This window comes from Motacilla alba, chromosome 4 (genome assembly GCF_015832195.1).
Source record: "Motacilla alba alba isolate MOTALB_02 chromosome 4, Motacilla_alba_V1.0_pri, whole genome shotgun sequence".
NCBI lineage: Eukaryota > Metazoa > Chordata > Aves > Passeriformes > Motacillidae > Motacilla > Motacilla alba.
In genome coordinates this window covers 67674853-67695132 of record NC_052019.1, presented here as the reverse complement: position 1 = coordinate 67695132, position 20280 = coordinate 67674853, and the positions used below count along the sequence as shown (strand labels likewise).

Sequence of the window (20280 nt, the reverse complement as noted above, 5' to 3'; positions counted from 1 at the left end):
GTAATTCAGGTCATTGCTAAATTGCAGTACAAGTTAAATTATACTGAGGCCAGAGAGAACTAGAAAAAGAAGCAATTCTATGACAAGGAAATGATAAAGTTTTTATCCTTTTTTTTTTTTTTTTTTTTGCTTATATGCCTGCAGTGCTGCAGAAAGTACATGCAGAGTAGAGATGAAAATCCTAAAGTTCAGTCTAAATGAGTCAGTTATTCAGAGGATGTACATGGTGTTTCATTCGAGATTCTGCTTGGACTAAAAGTGCAAGAAATGGGTAAATTAGAGTTTAAAACATATGGCCCCACTTACTAAAGTAAACTTATTTCCCAAATTGTCGCAGGGAAATGTCCACTTCTTTTTGCTGTTGTTTTGATTTAGATGGCAGGAGAGTCATGTTTAAAGCCAGCCTTCTCTGCCTCACGGCAGAGTCTCTGGGTGCATTCCCTTAAGCTCCAAGTTCACTTACTTTACTTTGAAGGTGGGCTGAGCATCGGAATGTGACGAAAGAGTGGGCTGTGCCCTCGGTGCGAGGGAGCTCTTCCATTCCCCTCAATGACTACATTTGCTCGTGCAGTACACAGCAGCTGCAACAGTGTGGTGCTCTGGGTCTCCAGCTCTGCCCGGCAGACGGATCTCCAGCTCGCTGAACATCTGCAAGCCAAGTTTTTCATGTTCTCCTGTCTGTGAATGCTGCCCAACTGCACCAGGAAAATGGGCACAGGGGATTATCTCTGCATTGCTATGAGCGGAGGGGCGCCGTGGGGCTTCAGGCTGCAAGGGGGCAAGGAGCAGAAGCAGCCTTTGCAAATCGCCAAGGTAGGAGCATGACAGAAAGATGTTGTTGGAGTTCTGTGGGCACGGATGACAGGAGCGCTTTGTTTAAATCCATCCTGCTTCCAGGGAAATGGTTAGTGTGGATCTTGTTGTGATGCTTGTTTGAATACGCTAATGGGTTTCGCAGAGATTCTACAGGCGCTGATTCTGTCGGTTTCAATAAAAAGGGATTATTACTTTTGGGTAGCTTGCAAGTGTTGCAAAGGTTTTGTTAGATGCTGAATGTTTCACTTGTGACATGATGTGTGCCTTTCAGCTCCTGTTTGCGTCGCTCTCTGGCTTTGAGTGCACTCGGCACATCGCAAAACTCAATCTCATATTAGGAAATGCTGCTTCAGTCATCTATTTATGATAGTTTTTCTGCTCTGGTCATAGAATAAATACAGCTTTTTCATGAGAAAATGTTCTTACTATTTTGGGAGTCCTGGAAAGCATTACACTGACTTATCTCTGGTTTTGGAAAGTTATCCAGTCTCAGAAGCAGCTTTAATAGATGCCAAACGTCCCCTCTTATATTTCATGAGCAAGGCTGAAAATTACTGGACACTTTATAAATTATCTGCACGTATAGAAGGAGGGCAAGACAGACAGTAGAAGTTGACCATAAATTAAAAATAGGAACTGGTAGCCCCAACTTGCAGAAATAATTTTTCAAAGGTAGTTTTGTTAAAAATCAGTGCTCACTCCAGTGCAGCAATGAAGATTTGTCATGGTTATTAAGGCTTATGTAACTGTATGGAGTTGCATTCTGTTCCCTTAGACAAGAGGGACAAATTTTGTCCAGAGCTCTGAGCTCAGCAAAATACCACTGGCTGAAACAGTACGGGGACTGATCATCATCCCATGAGCTCTGCCTAGTTAAACCGAGGGAGAGAGTTTAAAATGTGCCTTATCTCCTTCCAGGATCCTGGTAATGCAGTACACTGAGTGTGTTTGTTTTACTTTGATATGGTGATTTCGATCAGTAGTATAGTATTTAAGCTGTAACTTTCTCAGGCTGTCAATCCACTTGGTTATCAGTTAACTTTAATTTACTGCATCAGTTAACTTTTTCACAAACAGCAGAAACAATAAATCGACCTCATTTTATAGGAGAAGGTCCTTTTAGCTCCTCTGTCAAGAAAAAGAACATCTTTCACTATTATTTTCACTTATTTCCAGCCTATCATATTGGCCATATGCAGTAACACAACTGTGATTTATTGAAGGTCAGAATACTTTTTCTCATTCCTGTTAAGTTTTTTGTTTGTTTTTCTATGTTTTGCAAAACTGGAACACGTTCACTTTTTTTCCTACCAATGGGCAACTGCTGCTGTGCAAGTAAAGCCTCTGATAACAGATGGCAGTGGACTCCTGCCATCTAGTGAAAACTTGTAGCTAGAACTTAAAAAATGGTGAGCGACGGTAAAAGGCAAGTGGCCTTGATTACATAAAATCAAAAGTAAAAATCACAAGATTCTGACTAAACCTTAGCTTTCCTGATAAAAATGATCTTTTCAAGGGTGGGTTTTTTGTTTGTTTTTTTTTTTTTTTTATGTTCACATCCTAGACCGGGCCTCTTAAGTCTGGGTACTAAAGTTTGGAACTTGAGGTAGTTGTACTTTAATGTATTTTCAGTAATACAGTATTACTGTATATTCAATAACATACAGTATTTTCTAATGGGAAATCCCCAGGGAAACATACTCACATTTGGAAAATAATAATATGTATTTTTAGGAAAAAACTCACAGGTACAAGTTTGTTTTCCTGAAAATGAAAGAAAAGGCTCCAGAGGGGTTGCTAACCTTTGTTAGAGCAGAGGGAAGGGCACTCAGGTTCTGGTCATGAGTGGAGAAGTGATTGTGATATAGATCTAAAGTGGAGAGGGATATGAAATAGAGGAAAATGAGATAATCCATTAAAATATGTCAGGACACAAAACCCCCAAATTCACACTACTTCCTCTGTGACAAAGGAAACATATTGTTTTCAAAGCTGATGGGATAAGTCACTGCAGCTCACTGCCAGAAGCAGCTTTTACCAGTTTGTTTTATGCATTTTAAAATAGTTTTATTACATTTATAAAGAATATGTAAACCATCCCCCCTCTGCCTAGCTCCTAAAGCATGTGTTCAAGTAGCATTCCCACTGAAATCCATGAGAGTTTTGCCTGCAGTATAAATTATTGTCTTCCATTACCATGCAAAATTTTAATGGAGAAATAAAGACAAACTTTTTACCAAAAAGTATTTCAGTACTTTTTCACAAATACTTTTGCAGATAAAACAGGCAATTTTCATCAGCAAATAATTTTACCACTAAATTAGATTCAAGACCTTTCAGTAATTTCTAAGTGTGAGATTGCAACAAATGGATTTTTCAGAAGTATGAGAAAGTATCATTCTGCTTGTCTATTTCAAACCCTTATTCAAGATATAAATTTGACTCACTTTCTCTAAAGGTATAAGAATTTATATTTATTTATATTTAACAATTCTCCTCCTCTAAACCCTGGCTCTGTACACCAACTTCCTTTGTGAAGTCCAATAACGTTGCAAATAATTCAAGAAAACTTATTTTCAGTTAAAAAGAATTTGCATATTCTATATACTGTCGCAATATAAGATAAAGCATTTTAAATGCTATGTCCAATGACACACTGTGCTAAGAAATTTATCTAATAAATGGATTTTTTTTAAAAAAAAAAGCTTAATCATGAATCCAAAGCTAAGGAAAACAGCGGTTGTGTGTATCCCTTCGCTAAACCATGTCAGTGCTGTGCTGTAGGATGGCTTTCCCAAAGCAGGAGATGGGAAATCTCAGTGTAGCAGTGACCCTAGAAGGATAAGTATTCAAGATATATAAAAGCTAAGCAATGCATGATGTCCTTTCTGTTTTACCATGAGATACATGAAAGAATATATTTAAAATGAGTATCATTGTGGTTTTTCTTCTTGAAAATTTCTTTGCAGTTTTTAATTAAAAATATATACAAAATAATGACTGATTTTCTGAACTAGCATTTGAAAGAAAGTCCTGTGACTTTTCCTATTAATATTCAACGAGAGTTAACAGTAAAGTTATATCCTTAAAGAAGCATGTCTTTTGCAACAGGTAATTTAATGGAGTTGTCCTATTGATGATTCAATTTATATTCATCTACAATGTGACTCTGTTAAATCATCTTTCCAAGAGAGGTACATTATTCTGAGCATATTTGTTACCTGCACCAAACAGTAATTTGATGGTCTCACTGTTTGTATCTGTGAAAGTCTCGGTAATTCATATTTAGGAACCTAACCAAATAGTTCTAATATTTAAGGGAGGCAAGTTGCATGACTCTGACCTATAAGCTCTTCAAAGGAAATCCAGATTAGTGCCCTAAAAGTAAAAATGAACGGATGCTTACAAGGAGGCTTCTGCTACTGCTTTCCAAATTGTAGCTTTACCTTGGGCTTAGTAATGGCATGTGACAACTGGCTGCCTGGTCATTTTAGACTTGTGCCCTTGTCCATCAACATGCTCAGATTTCAAGTCTCAGTTTCATCATTTTGGATTCATTGGAACCTGAAACAGAAAGTGAAACTCAAAGACTTGGGAACAACCTGAACCAACAGTGTGAAAAGTAATATCTGAATATGATTACTTAACACTGGATGTAAACAGAGGTGGGCTGTGTTGTGGTAGTTTGGCTTTTTCTCTGTGTTTATCCAAAATACTTGACACGTACAGAACAACCACAAGAGGTTTTCATCAAGTTGACCTCTACACTTTGTCTAGCAGAAAAACAAAAAAAGGGGTGAGATGTGTTAGCACAGATATGCTTTGGACCCTGAGGTAAGGCAAAACACACCACTGTCACATACACATTTGTAATTATATATTAGCAAACAGATGATCTATCCACAAAAGACATCACAGCTGCTGGGTTGAAGGAAACCTTTTAAAGTTGTTTTCATGCTCTTACATTGTCAGCCCTAGCAAATGCTCCCACTTGCAGGCAGGTAAATGAGGTTAGTGAAAGCAGGATCTTCCTCTCCACCACTGCTTGGAACTGCAGTTCTCAGCGAGCTGGGTGAAGGCTCAGCACTGAGCTAACACGACCCTGCTGATCCCACTGAGTTTGTGTCACTTGACATTTTAAGCAGGATTTGAACACAACTTTATGCAATAGCAATCAGCAGAACAAGTCATGTTTAAAACGTGCTATTTGAACTTTGCAGCAAAGGAGGGGAGTTTAGAGTCAACCTACATGATTTTAAACACAACTTGCCTTACTTGGCCTGTATTTAAAAGTGTTTGTTTAAATTTGCTGGCTAATACATTTCCAAACATAGTTTGTTTTTGCAGCCTGGACAGACTCTTATTCTCAAATTCACCCTTCAGACCATCTGACACAGCTGGTATTTGCTGATATTCGGAAAACCCTGTAAGGGATATTTACATATTCTTTCACACAAGGAGTTATGTGGAAGATTGTGGGTTTATCTATCTTTTCTGGAGAGGATTTTGACTGTGTTACAAGCCTTGACCCAATTTAATAACCAATACATTTTTGCACGTGTTTAGATGACATAGTTCAGCTTGTATTTAAATAAATTACCAAACTTCCATTGACAGACTGTAAGAAGCTGGGCTTTCTGGAGCTTGAGTTAATTTATTTTGCAAAACAGACGAACAAAGTAAGGTTCCCCAAATCTAGCTAAAATAGACCACTGTTAAAAAACCCTTTCTGAAAAATCTGCTAGCGCTAGTTTGAAAAATTATGAAGAAAAAAATCCATACACCCTTACCAACAAAGGTTTACATGTTCTTCTAAAGGTTAGGGCTCTGTGTTCCCTACTTTCAAGCTTTTGCATTCCAGCCATTGTGCCAGTGGAAATGTTTAGCACTGGAGTCCCATCTAGTTGTTTAAAAGCTGCAGGCTGAACTAGCACATGAGTGTATACCCCGTTTTGGATATACAGGACTACATACCAAGCTGGTTTTGGCATGCTTCCCACAGTATTTAGCCAAATACAAGCATGTTTTGGATACATGGTATTATTCATTTGTGCTTATTTCCAACTGATGCTTTTCCAGCTCTCACGCTAGGCGAGTTTTCAATGGAATAGAATGAACACCATAATTCACACTGATTTAAACTAAACAAACTAAAAAACCAAACAGTGTATTCCTACTAAATTAGATTAGCTGCTTTGTATAGAGCTTTGCTTCATTTTGTACTTTCTTTGCTGGAAACATTTAAAATACACTGCAAGACATTATTACTTGTCATTGTTCTGTATTTTCTGCCTTGGCATTCTTATTGTGAATGTGAATGTAATAGTAAGATTTCTGGCCAACTTCACATTAAAATATCACAACAGGAAATGTTATTTACAGAGTCCTTTAGGATTGTGTCTGATTGTTTAAGAGAACACAGCTAACAATTTATGCGTATCATGGCAGGCTTTTCTTTCAAATGCAGAACCCAGTGTTCTTCCTATTTGCAGCAAAAATATTTAGAGCAGAAATTACTTTAAGGGACCATATTTCATAAATTAAATGCTTAGCACTCTGGAAAGGGAGAAGGATTAGCAGAAATAGCTTCAGCTTTAAGAGGAACAATTCTGTGCATGGAATTAGCTATGGGCAGAAATGATAACATTTACACTGCAACCAGTACTCACGAGCACTGCCTGGAACAAAACTGGCAGTAAAAAAACCCCTGGATATCAGCTTGAAGGTTTTAAATTTCAAATCTAATGTACACAAGTTACACAGTGGATTTTTTTTCCCTTTTCTGTAATTTATCCCATCTGCACCATTTCATTAGAATCTGTAGGCCATAGTCAGTGGGAATTTTAGGATCAGACTAACGTACATTTAGACTGGAACACTTCAGTATGCACCAAAATCAAAGTGCTGTGTTTTGGTTACCTGCCAATACAACCTGGTGTTGAGCATGAAGGCCAAAAATCTTCAAAACACCTCAGGACCTTGCTCTCAGTGGAGGACTAAGAACAGTGAAAAGTGGCTGTCTTATTTGTGGCTTATGTGGAACGTAAATTCTAACAAAAACCTGACTCTAACCTTGCCAAAGACAACAGGCTTAGACCCTGAGCTCTCTATAATGTTCTGCTGTCCTGGGCACAGCACGAACTGTCCCTTTATTATTTAGCAGGGAAACTCTGTTTCCAAGTTGTCATTCTACTTTATAGAAATAGATTTTGAATCCTTTAAGTATCTTTCTTTGTTTTACATCTCCTTCATACATCTGGGACTGGGCACTGAATGCATGGGTAACCTTTTGCTTCAAAAGAGTTATGTCATCCTGGACTGAGTAGCTGTGGAATCATTATTTTATCAACTTGCCTTTCTGTAAGTATATTTCAGAAATATGGTCCTATTTAGGAAACTGGATGCTTTGGGCTTTGAAGCATGTTTTATATTTCAATTCATTAGCAGATGAACTGCTGATGGGTCAAAGCTATGAAGAAAGTAGATAAACTGTGGTGTTCTATACTGCTGGTTTGATTTGATACCTTCTCCATAGCATAAACATGTCACGTATGGCATAAATTGCTGCAATATTGAATTTCTAGAAAGTTTCTAAAATAAAAATAATGTAAGACACCATATGTCTATTGTGGCTTCTTACAGCAACAGAAAGAAAAGCAAACAGAATGACAGGGGAGCATAATTTAATAAGACTAAATTTGCCCTTCCAAGTACTCTCTGCCTAATACAGGAATATCAGGAACTGTTTGTTGTCTGAAGGCAAAAAGATGGCAAAGCTGAAGCTCTGTTTTAAAAACCTAACAGTTGAAATTTCACTAAAGCAAGCCTTAACAGAGGAGTAACTTTTTGTCCCATGAACTCATTGGGAGCTTTGCCATTGACTTCAAAGGGCAAAGGATTAGACCTTAGTATGTATAATACAGTGCAGTTATTTAATTGGAAGCAGATATCATGAATAAAAATCCTCATTGGGAAGAGTGTGGCAGATTTTGTTATGGATTTATTTAGTACAGATTTCTGTGTCTAGCAGAAGTCATTTCCTCCTAAGGAACAAAAAATCACCTTAAGACTTTGGGGTATTGTGATAACACAGTTATATAATGCAACTTTTACTCAAGTTATTTGGTAATTATTTGATATATTTCTTTTCCAACCTGTTTTGGAAGTCTGTGTGAGGACAAAGATACTCACTTGAGCTGAAGGCATTTCAATCTGCTTATTTGTAAGAGAAAGAAATGATTGCTAATAGTACAGAGTAGACTGACATCACTAGAAACTAGAAGCCATGAATTAAAGGACTGATAATGTATCAGTGTAAGCTAAGGAAAAATATTTAGACAGTGGACATATTGCTCCATCGCAAATGTTTACTGGTTGAAGGCACTCCTTGTAACTGCCCTCTCACTTTCTTTAGGTCTGCAGGCAGACTGACCTGTGTTGGATGAATGGTATTCCCTAAACAATTTAGATTTCAGGGCTTTGCTAACTCACCTCATTTTGCCTGACAGCTCGGGCAGCAGTCCTAGGAACAGTCTATCTGTCAGGTTTGAAGTGTAGAAACCCCCAGGTGAGGAGAGGAAGGAGGAAAGGGAGAGGAGTGCCAGGCAGCTGGGGGTGACTCTTTTCCATCAGGCACAGGTGTGGCCAAGCCTATAATTCTTTGACACACTCACCTTGTGGATGTGTCTCCAACAGTTTAAGTGGCATCCCTTTGGAAAGGCTCTAAGGGTCCTGCTTGTCATCTGTAAGAAAAGCACCTATGGAGAGCTGTGCAACAGTAATTGCAATTGCTGTCTGTACCTGTGTAAGAGGAGGTGTTCCCATGATGTGCTGCTATCAAGGGGAATCAATCATGTGTTCTGACATCTTCATTCATCCACCACCACCAAAACAGTCATCTCTCTACTAGCCTCTCTATATCCTTGTCTTCTCTGCCAGGAATTCTTGCTCTGCTTTCTCTTATCATTCTCACTGTAGTACTTCTATTTAAATACAAAAGTACAGCTATTTAAACATCAGTTTCAGTGAATTCACTGAAAACTGAGGAAAAAATGCCTCTGACTTCAAACTTTGTTATTTGGTTAGAATAGTGCCCATCACTTCCACTGATTTTCCTTTGGACTGAAAGAAATACAGGAATCTTTCTACTTTCATGAACTCTCTCAGCACAGAAATCTCTGAACTACTAGAGCTTAACAGATGTGGCTGGAATAGTGTGATCAGCATTTTGTTCCACAAATTACATTTTCCTATTCTGCAGAGATCACTTCAAAGGCCAGCTGCCATAAGCCACTGATTTAATTACAGAGGATGCATATGGAAGTAATCTGAAAGGCATAAATAGCTTTCTATATTATCATATATTCATAATGAGCTTTCTGCATGCTGAAATAATACTTGCAGGATGGATAGTGTAGGACTCGCTTGCAAAATCCTTCAAATTAGGAAAAACTACCATTAAGCATGGATGTTTTAAGCAAATTCCAACATGTGATACTATTTAATGCCTAAGATCATCATGAAGGAGCAGCTGTTAGACATCATTCATAGAAAAAGAGACCAAAGTTTCAGAATTGTTGGCTTTACAAAAAAAAAAAATCAAAACAGATATCTAGGAAATTAGAAGTGTTTCACCTAAATTGTCAGTCAGTGGAATAAGTGTATTATATATATACTTTTATATATATGTAATATAATATATTGTATGCTGATCAATATAAAATAAGCCATTCACAGAAGTGGAGAGTTTCATTATAGGATGCATAGTGAGATTACATAATTAGCTTTTGAAACAAAATTTTAGGATTAAAGTTGTTATCTCATGGTATTCATACTGTTAGTCGAAGTCAATGTTTAGATGCATTGTGCATTTTTGGGGGTATCTGAGGGAAGGTATCTGTTGCTTTGGTAAGTGAATTTGCAGTGTGCCTTTAAGTCCACTTTAAATAATCACCTTTTCATGATACTGACAGTATTGATCATCACTAGATGGTGCTCTTCACAATCCTCAAAATCACAGGTAAGTGAATGTAAAGACAGTTCTACCTTGGGGAAGTTTTCATTGAGAGGTTTAATGTTTTCTTACTGAAGCTGAAAGTATTCAGCTCAGTTCCCCTCAGACCACACAGCAGAATTAATGCCCTTAAGAAAATTTGTATATAAACTAAGTCAAGAATCACAGAATATCAAATTAATCAAAATCATAACATCAAATTAGTATTTCCAAATCTTCCTTTCACTTCTATTTATTAGTCCCTGCACACAAATAAAATTTAATCCCCTTAGGGAGCGCTCCATAAATTTGTACTAGGGTTTGACTTGTGGTTTCATAACACTACAGTTAGGACAAATTTTGATCTTAGATAAAACCTGACTAAAAATTATTTCAGTAGTATTGCAGAAGAAGAAAGCAGTTGTAATTCTTCAAAGAGAAAACAAAAGTATTTCTGTACCTATCTGACTCCATATTGGGAATATTAAATAGTAATATTACACACAACTATTGATTACACGCAGTGAAATAATAATTCAAAAGAGTATGAAAAATATTATCTCAAACCTCAGTTCCTTGCAGCCCAATATGACGACAGCCTTAGCAGACAGGGCTGGGAGCCCTGGAGGTGTAAGAACTCTCCCAGGTCTTGCATCCAATTTAAATCAAATTTTGAGCTATATTAAAATGGTGTTTTTAATAAATCCCTCATTATCCTTTCTCTGCCCTGACTTTTAGTCATGACTTCAGTCTGTAACACTAGATCTTCATTTTACTAATTTGATTAAGAATAGACTAACATGAAATACATGAAATTCAAGACTGCATCATTGACCAGCCATGGTGTTGGAAATCTACCTGAGTTTTGCAGTGTAAGCCCATTTTTACTCAAATAGATTAAAATTAACAGATTAGTATAGGTGTGATGCAACTAAATTTTTCATGGTTGAATCTTCCTTTCAAGGACCCTGATGCAGCTCATAAATGTGCTACATTTTAAAGTCAGTTTCCACATCCCCAGTATAATGTTATCAAAGCATTTCTGATTTCATGACACAATTTGTGACTACAGAAGGGGTTTGACTTTAAAACCTCTTGTCATTCTGTTTCAGTTTTCTTCCTCTATATTTACAGGAACAGTGAGAAATAATCCAATGAATCTTGATGTAGTGAAAGACCCATGAATGCTTCTTTTTCTACACTGGCAAGAACAGTACAAAGGCTACAATAATTAAGCCTGAGGAGGTAGTTAGGGTTGTGGCCTATCGTTTTTTTTCAGAGTTACACTATGAACAAACAGAGCACTGAAATGCATGGCCTGAGAACAATAGTACCCAGCCCTGTACCAGCCTCCTGGGTCACTCACTGGTTTTTTGCTTCCAGGCCTGATTTGCATAAGAAGCCTGGAAAAGTTGCAGAGGCTGGGAATTAGCACAAATTGATATGGGGTGCTAATTGACTCAGGCAAAAACTAAAGATGCACTGACCTGTTCAAATCAGACTTGCATTCAGGCCTCTGGATTCTTGCATCGTCCAGTGCTGAAGAATTAAACCCTGGCACGGTTCATCAGCTGCTGGGCCCTGGGATAAAAATAGACAGGCAGAAACAGGATCATGTTTTAGCACAATCAGCTGAAACTGCAGAGGGTGGGAAGGAACCCTTCCTCTTATGGGAAATGCTTTCTTTTTGGGTGTTCTGGGTGTTGCTGTAGGCAACGGCATAGCAATGGAGCTCACCTAAAATGGGAGCCAAACCAAATCTTTCCCAAAAACTTTTTACTGCTCTAGACCCAAATACTTTTTTAAAGGTTGAAAAATACTCATTGTTCCATGTTTGTGGGCAGGTACGTTCCATCAAGAGCAAGGAATATGATTTATTTCAGTGACTGGATCTAATGTGCCAGATGCAGACCCGGTGATGGACAGCTGTAAGAGTTACCTATTGCCTCAGCCCTACGCAGTGTCTCTCTTGTCTGATAAAAACTAAAAAGCTTCTTCTAATAGCTGTCCATCAGATCATTATGAGAAAAAAGGATATGTTATGAAATCCTCTCTGCTTTTAGAGGTCTGTAGTACTACAGAAAGCAGCGTTCACCCATGGCGATTCACATAATCTCATGTTATACCTGTATGTCCCTTAAAGCAAAAATTGCACTGTTTAGTTTAATTTAAAGTTTTCATGAACTTTTGTGAATTTCTTCAATTTTACATTGGCAAGATACTCTCCGGCCAGATATTTTCATGTGCTGGGTTTCCTTTTTGGCCATTTAACTTGGCTCAAAGAGGCCTTTTGTACCTCTAGTTTCTCCATTATTTGAACATATTTAGTCCCACCCTAAAGCAGTATTTCAAATACAGATCCTGACACAACTGCACTTGGCTGGTTTTGACTAGTTTCTTCCATGCTAAAAGAATGTACAATCCTCTCCATCACAGTGACATTAAAATGCTTTTGCTGTGTTTTTTCAATTAACTGCATAAGATAATAAGAAAAAGGTAAGTTTCAGGGCAAAATAATAATGAGAAAAGGAAACTGGACACTGATTCTAACACTGAATTTAATTTATGGAGGTGCTGGCCCCGGACATCTTTTTAAAGACTACATAATCCTTAAAAAGTGTGCTTCCCAGAGAAACTTGAGGAGATACTAGCAGTTCATATAATAGGAGCTTGCTTTCAAAATTATATTAGTAAGAGGTGTCAGCAAAGTCTTCTGAGGCAATCTGAGCCAGTTTATGATCTTTTAGGTGAAAAAGAGCACTGTACATATTCACATTCCTATTCAGTTGCTTAAAAGGTCACTCCTGATCTTCAGTCAGTTTTAAAATTACTCCTTACATCACCAGCATGCTGAAAACTATGTCTTACTCTAAGGGTTTCTTAAAAAGCTAAAATCAGTGCCATAAGATAAGGAGTTACACAACCTATCAATTTTTAGTGTACATGGTAATTTGAATTGTTGGGAAGCACTTGCTCAGCAAACAAATACAAAATTATGGAACCAATTCACATAAACATCTTTTCAGTTAATACCTGTGCCTTCACGTGCTCCTCCTGGCCTCTACTCCTTTAGTTTGGTCCTTGGCATTTGGGAAAATGACTGTTCTGGATTTGTAGCAGCCAGAGTCTTCATTTCAAAAGTACTTACAAAAGGTGCCTTTTAATTGGTACAAGATGCAGTTACTTGTTGCTTTCCTATGCAGTTTTCAGTCTAAAAATCAAGTCATGAGGATGTGGCACGGTTTAGGATTTAAACATAGTAAGGTTACTTGGAGGTTCCAAAACAATGCAGCCAAGTCAGATGCATCATTTAATAGTAGAAAAATATGCAGGACATCATGGAGCAAAGTTGGAGCAACAGTAGCCACACAAAATGAAAAAGGATGCTGCTACCCTAGAGCAATACAACTTGGGCTATCTGGAATCTTTCTATGACCATGTTGGGGTGAAATCTGACAGCAAGCAGGTTTTTTATGGCCACGTGTTAATCTTCTTGAGCAGGACGAGTCATTAAATTAAATCCTCAAAATAAGCAGCTCTTTCATGTGCACTTATATTTTCCAGATGTATGATACAGTCAAGATTATTCTGTGCATTTGCATGTGCTTGTTTCTTTTGTTGTTATTTTTAGAAAATTCTTTTAAAGTATCATTATTCTAACATCTGAGTAAGATTTGAAAATATTTTTTGTTTTAGTCTCATGGCATTTTCCTGATACGTTTCTTAATCCTTATTTATATTATTCAAAGTTTTGGAAGAGATCAGGTTTAATTTAAACTAATTAAGCAAGTAGGAATTTTTTCCTAGGTTTCACTAATTTGAGGCATTCAGCAATATCAATGATATTTATCCATCACATTTAGCATTATGGTTTTATAAAAATTACATCCATGATAAAAATAAAAGCTGTGCTTCAACATAAACAATAGCACTTCGAATTGGGATGTTTTTCAAGGCCCTTCCTCTTTGACAGAACCAGTGTTGCAGAAAGTCAACGTTGTGCGTTCAGCACGTGGCCATTCCCTGCTGAGTCCATCCCTCAGTGATCCTGGCAAGAAATGTGTACCTGGAGGTTCTGACCCTCTGCAGGAATCTCACTTCTAAAAGATATTTTAAACGAAACTTCCAACTCATGCCTATGATCTAATGGCATCAGTTACCCTGCATCCCTTTCCTCTGTGAAAGGTTTGCTAGGAAAACATTACTTCAGCTCCCAGAAGGAGCACATCTGGCTGGTCTTGCTATAGGATCGGAGCATTTCATGAATGTGTGGGCTGCACCCTTCTGTCTGTGGAACTGCAGCCTTGACTTAGCAAATGTCTGAAAGCTGGCACAGATCTTAGACAAAGACCAGGAAAGTACTTCGGGATCTATCCGGGATGAGAGATGCCACATTATGTTTGTCTTAATATATAAAAATAATAATTCAGAGGAAGAAAATAAAAATAAAATCATTAAAATGTGTGCCAAAGGTCTGCTTGAAACAATACTCCAGCTTCTTATATTAAGAATTGTCAAAAATGGCAGCATTAAAAACAACACCAACTGGCTCCTTCCCAAGGTCCATGCCTTTTGGATTTCCTTAAAAGTTCAATCTACAGTTTCTGAATAATGCAACCATTGTAGTTCAAGGACGCCCCCCTGCTGGTTTTGATTAATTTATTTTAACAACACAGAAAAAGACTGCTGTAACTCCTCTGGCAACATAAATCCCTTTTACAAAGGATTCTGTTGTCTCCACTCTCTAATAAACTATAGTGTCAGGGGTTCAGAGCTAAATGGATGGCAATACAGATTTAACAATTCATCTCTGCTTATGTGTCTGAATTAATATCAGGTTTTTGTCCCCTTCAACCTTTAACTAATTTATAAATCTATTCTTACCTTCCTATATAAGTAACAGGTCCAGTGAAATAGTTTAATTTCCATGCAATCACACATTTTATACTTTAAAAATTAATATCTTGAAAAGAATGTCAGATATCTTTAAAAATCCCTGTAGCCCAACTTTTTAAAACTGTGGTTCTCCTGACAAATGCAACTTTCCTTACAGTACCAGCTACCTGAATCTGGTTATTATCTGAGTTCCAGCTTCCATTAAAATTAGAATACATTTCTGGATGTCCTGGACTGCAAAGTGACCCCACCCCCAAGGGAGAAAAAAAACCCAAGTAAGAAGTAATCCCAAATTTTTAATGTTTTAACCTTTTTTCATGTGGTACTAGAGAAACTGGTATTGGCTGGTTACATGGCTAATGGAATAAGCTTGGCAGGCTGACAGTCTGAGAACAAAATGCCCAGAGAAGACACTTACCTGTTACAGTTTCTACAGACAGAAACTGAGTAGCACAAAAAAGCTGCTATTAAAATAACAGTGGCTTTCAGAGGTTCATAGATTATCACAGCAAATTCTGGCATGCAGATATTTTCCCAAATCCTAAGAGCATATGTATTGTCTAGCATTCAAGCAGCATGATTCCCTTTGAGAACCATTCAGCACTTTAAAAGAAATTGCTGTTAGCTTACTTATACAATTACATACTCTTGCACTGTTTTCATTCCTCATAAATATTAAATACTCCTTTGTTTACACTAATTGATTTTAAAATATTATCTGAAAGGAAATCAAACAAATGTCAAGCTGTTTCTTACAGATTTCTAGTAAACTTGCTGCTCGTTTGACAAGTTGCATGTGTCGTTTCAACAATGCCCTTATGTGTATATACAGATGCTTTAGGCTAACATTAAACAATGTTCTATAGCTAGGACTGTTTTTGTAGTCCAAATAAAGTAGGTAGTGTTTTTATAACTATCAATTCTTGGGTTATGGAGAATGTCTTCAAATAGAAACAGAAAGAGGTTTATCTTTACAAACAGGTCTCATTCCCTTAAAAGGAAGTTGTTTCTTTTTTCTTCTGCTTCTTTGGAGAACTGACTACAAACTGGGAATGGTTATTGTATGACTCATTTGGGAAGAATAGCTACAGTGTAAAAAGTTCAGAAAGGATTTTAATAAAACCAAACCAATTTATCTTCTCTTTTGGGCATGATAAGGATAGTTTGAAAGAGCAAAATATGAAGTTTTTCAGAACGCTGTAAGTCAACCTAATACCGTACTGTTCTGAAGGGAAGGGGGAAAAGGTCAGGAAAGATAAAACATTCTGCCCTAGTTTCAGCTCTATAGATAAGACAGAAATCCCCTTTCTTGAGAAAATTTTAATTTACTTTATTCTGGTCTGGTCTAGTCTGGCAGTGAGCTCCTGCATGCACCAGGCAAATCACTGGCTGCCAAAACCAGCCATCGAGCTGGGGAACGATCTCCTACTCAGCTATGCACAGATGGTGGGACTGCTGCAGCCCATGTACTTCAGGTACTTGGAAATTCCCCCCAAACACCAACACTATCGGTTAAACTGTTAAAAACTATAACATTATTCCAATAAAACAACATTGATGCTGTGCACAGTAGAGACTGCAAATGCTACAAGTAAATATTATTGTATTACTCCCTGCATTGCTTTCCCTGCAATGCCACAAAGGTTACAACAGTAAAGTTAGGACAGAAAAGCTTCTGTTAATGTTTATGATTCAGCATCCTTTCCTTACAGCCCTCATCTTAGTTTTTTTTTTTTAGTTGTATAAATGAAATCATGTCTTCAGCATGCCACTTAACAGTTCTGCTTCTCTTAGTGCTGCAGCACTTGAGTATCCTGCCTTTCAGGGGGAGAAACTGGGGTTATGTCTCATAAAGCAAAGTTTTAAAAGGGTTTGTGATCTGTTCATCTTAGGAACATGCATTCAAAAAGTGCAGGCTTGCTCATGCAGTAGCTGGGTGAGGGATACTGGCTGTTTAGCAAGTGTTCCATGCAAAACATGGAAAAATGCAATTTTTTTTTCCAAGTTCAGCACTACTTATTTGCACATTGCTAATCTAGGAAGAGAATTTGATACAATTTTAATTTTCTTTCTCCTTAGTGTATATACAATATAAAGAAATTTGTCCCTTGTAGTCAAGCCACATTTCCTTAAATTTCAGACTATTAGGTGGTTTTCATTTGAAAGTTCATTTCCAATGTTGTCCATTTATATAAAAGTTTCCCAAAACGCTAGTAGGAATTTTTTTATAATTTTCTCTTGCTTGAAGCACTATGAAACTTTTCCCGAAGTGTTTCTCCTAAGATTAGTTCAACTGAGGTTGAAGTTAATAGAAAGTGACCAAGTGATTTCAATGGGAGTTTCACATTTGGAAAGCAAAATCATGACTGTAATTTGGCAAGACTATTGACGTATCTGGACTCCCATTCCTAGGAATTTTACAGGAGAATGCTGAACATTTCAAACTGCCGTGAGGCTAACTGCATTTGAACATATCTAGAGTGTCCTGTAGTCTTCAAGCTAAGTTAAAAAAAAAAAAAAGCTTCAAAACCTTCTTCACCCCCCCTTCCAGCTTGCTCATGTTGGACCATTTGGGAATGTCCTGGCCAAGCAAGGTTCATGGACGTGTCACAAGGCCTCAGTTCTTTCTGCAAACACAGAAATGACTCTGTGCTTTACAGTCTAGCCCAGGTTTTACAGTAGAGCTTAGACATGCACTGCTTTATGAGGTACCTTTGATGATGGGAGATCTACAGGCAAAGTCATAATTTAGCACTGCAGTAGATTGTGGACACACAAATTATAGAATTTGGATATTTTAATAAGATTTTAAAAATATACATATTTTATAGAGCTGATATTTTAAAAAAGGTGTGGGTGAAACTGTTTTTGCTGCTGTGCCAATGTGCTGTTCATTGTGGGGGCCTAGGAGGTTGCTGTTTGGGAAGGTCCTGCTGCTGGGAATGGCAGGCCAGCTGGGACAGGAGGCTCATTCTTGACAATAGTCTGGATAGTGCTCTGCCTGATAATGAGGGGAGTGATATTTCAACAGACTGCAGAAGAGAGTCTGTGCCTCTTGTAAAGGCCTACCCTGGACCTGGTTGCCAGGGCGCTGCAGGAGGGCAAAGGCTGGCAGCAGAGAGGGGAAATAATTCAGCTGAATTCAATTAGAGTGCATCAGTAGAACCAAGTGAACTATTAAAATAAACAGTTTCCCTAAATCAGAAAGGGTTATAACCACAGAAATTGGAGCCTTTACAGATTTCTTTACACCATATTGAGCTATTCATGCTTTCTAACATGAGCCACTACATTGCACAGTTGCAAATGTGCTGAGGATATGATTGTGTTTAGGCTGGCAGGGACCCACCTTGGCCTCTCTGACAATGGTCATTTTTCAGAATCCACAGCAGAGATACAGCAAGGCACTGCTTTCCCCATGGAGACTCAGGAGCTGCTGCCTTGGTTTGTGGATCAAAGGGAATCAGCAGTAACAGCATGAGAGAACAGGACTGTGAGCAAACCTTTCCTTCCCCCTTCTGCTGAGGACTCCTGCTGAACACCTGCAGAGAGGGCAATAGTTCCTCTGGTGGAATGGCTCCAGATTTTCCAAATACCCTGATCAAACCACTGGCCAGGATATGACCCTAATGGACTAGAAACAACCCAACGCTTTACTAATGCCTTCGGATATCCTGGATCAATTTTCCTCTAAGCGCTACCTAATTGATTTAATGAGAGTAATTTTCTTGATTTAAAAGGAAGCATCCTGAGTATTTCCTGGACTGTAGATTTCATTCATTTGGCACTGGTATGGGTATTCATCAGCCAGCAAACACCTAGTATTTATTTATAACAGCCATTGCACTTCATAGTAAAGCCAGAGATTTATGAAGAAACAGGGTGTGAGAAAGTGCTGCTTGCAATTGAGACAAGTGGGTTCTTTGAGCAATACAGGAGTGGATTTCCCTTCTGCTTAGACTTCCTTGATGGTAGCTTTTGCAGATATTTATTTTTAAGTGAAAAATCAAAGTGAAAAAACCTAGTAATACACAGCAGTAGCTATGAGAAGAGCATACACTGCAAGAGATTGCTAGGTCATATATTCAGGGGAATAATACAATGTCCAGCAGAGACAACAGAAATACTTACAAGTGTTGAATAAAGAAGTACCTTGGCTTTTAGATGGTATTCTCAAATTATTATTTCCTACCTAAAAGAAAAAAAGAATAATGAAGATAAACACAAGGCAATGACGAGAAATAAAGGAAACAATCTTATCAAAAATAATAGGGCGGGAAGCAACATACATTTTGTATATGAAAAAAAGACTCCAAATAAAGTGTAGTGATAGTCCATAAAAATGTTACCTCAAACTGCTGTGTAATTTGCAATTGAGCTCCCATTTCCTTCAAAGGTTGAAAATGACAAGTTCCTGTAAAGCAGCCTTCTCCAAGTTGCAAAGGCCAATGGTTTAGTTTATATTTTTCCTACTGCAGAACAAATGACTGACAGAGGTCAAGCACACAACTTGCAAGTTAAGTCCTTTCCCCGAGTCCCTTTCCTGTTGCTGACTCCCCTTAGTGTTCCACTGTCTTGGTTTCTGAGGTCTCCTATGCATTAGTTGGCAGCCTGAGCTCGTAGCAACACAAATTTACACACAGCACCACCAGAATTCCAACGTGGTGTATTTTGAAGGCCTAAATTTAAACCAACACTTATGGAAGAAAACTTTTCAGGTAGTTTTGCTGGAGGAAAATCTCCATGCTCACAATATAAAATATCTTTTGCCTGTTTTTTTGCACTCAGAAGCAGAAACCTAAATTTTTGAAAGTTTTTTTTTTCTCCAAGTAATACCTTTTTTGGTTGTGGACCAGTGGTGCTGACAAATATCCAGCTCTTGCCAGGAGCTGAACTACTAAATGTCAATTGAGCCCATTTTTGACAGTACACATGCAAGATATGGCCACAGCTCTAAAACAACATTTTTAGCATGCTCCTTAGAATATCTAAAATCAAAACTGCAAGAGAAAGCACAGCCAGTTTCAAACCTTGTTGTATAACTGCAATAATTGCTTCTGAAGGAAAATAGCCTGATGCACAGAACAAGGGTGACAACAGGTTCTATTAATCAAAGTGTACTCTAATGGAGCTAAAGATGGAGTACAAACCAAAAAAACAGAAATATCATTCAAATTTCCTAGTTTGACCCATTTTAAACTTCTGCAATGTGGGTGAGAAGGATGTAATATTTTGTGCTTATATATTTTGAGGCATTTGGATGCCAGGACCTAATTCTTAGCTTGTGCCCAAGACTGCTCCAGCAAACTCATTTTAGAAACATAAAGTTTAGCTTTCATATTGATGTGGTCAGCAGAACTGATTAATGGCAATGCAACGTGCTGAAGGGCTCCACTGGAAGAGCTGGTCCCAGCAATTATTGCAGCAGTTACAAAGAGCGGATGAGGGGCAGGGATGAGTTATGAATCCATACAGAATAGTCCCATATTACAGCCCAGGGCCTAAATTCACGAGTCAGATACAGCTTTTTCTGGAAATAGTTAGGACTTGGGTTTCCAAATACTGCTCTTACCTGC

General features: G+C 37.9%; 1 protein-coding gene and 1 long non-coding RNA gene across 3 annotated transcripts in view; one reads left to right on the top strand and one right to left on the bottom strand.

The window, feature by feature from the left end:
• The first annotated feature begins 318 nt into the window (after positions 1-318).
• SYNPO2 (synaptopodin 2) overlaps positions 319-20280 on the top strand; it is a 78872-nt gene continuing 58910 nt past the window's right edge. The window contains exon 1 of one of the 2 annotated variants that reach the window (XM_038135424.1): positions 319-813. In XM_038135424.1, the coding sequence (XP_037991352.1) occupies positions 685-813 (129 nt within the window). In that variant the 5' untranslated portion in view covers positions 319-684. The remainder of the gene's footprint in view (positions 814-20280) is intronic. The other variant, XM_038135425.1, reaches the window with a different exon arrangement.
• LOC119700369 overlaps positions 673-20280 on the bottom strand; it is a 43922-nt gene continuing 24314 nt past the window's right edge. Inside the window, exons 1-3 of the long non-coding RNA XR_005256747.1 lie at positions 11296-20280; positions 8490-8558; positions 673-4380 (exon numbers count right to left, since the gene is read on the bottom strand). The exon at positions 11296-20280 is cut by the window's right edge and continues 24314 nt beyond it. This is a non-coding gene — a long non-coding RNA (uncharacterized LOC119700369). The remainder of the gene's footprint in view (positions 4381-8489; positions 8559-11295) is intronic.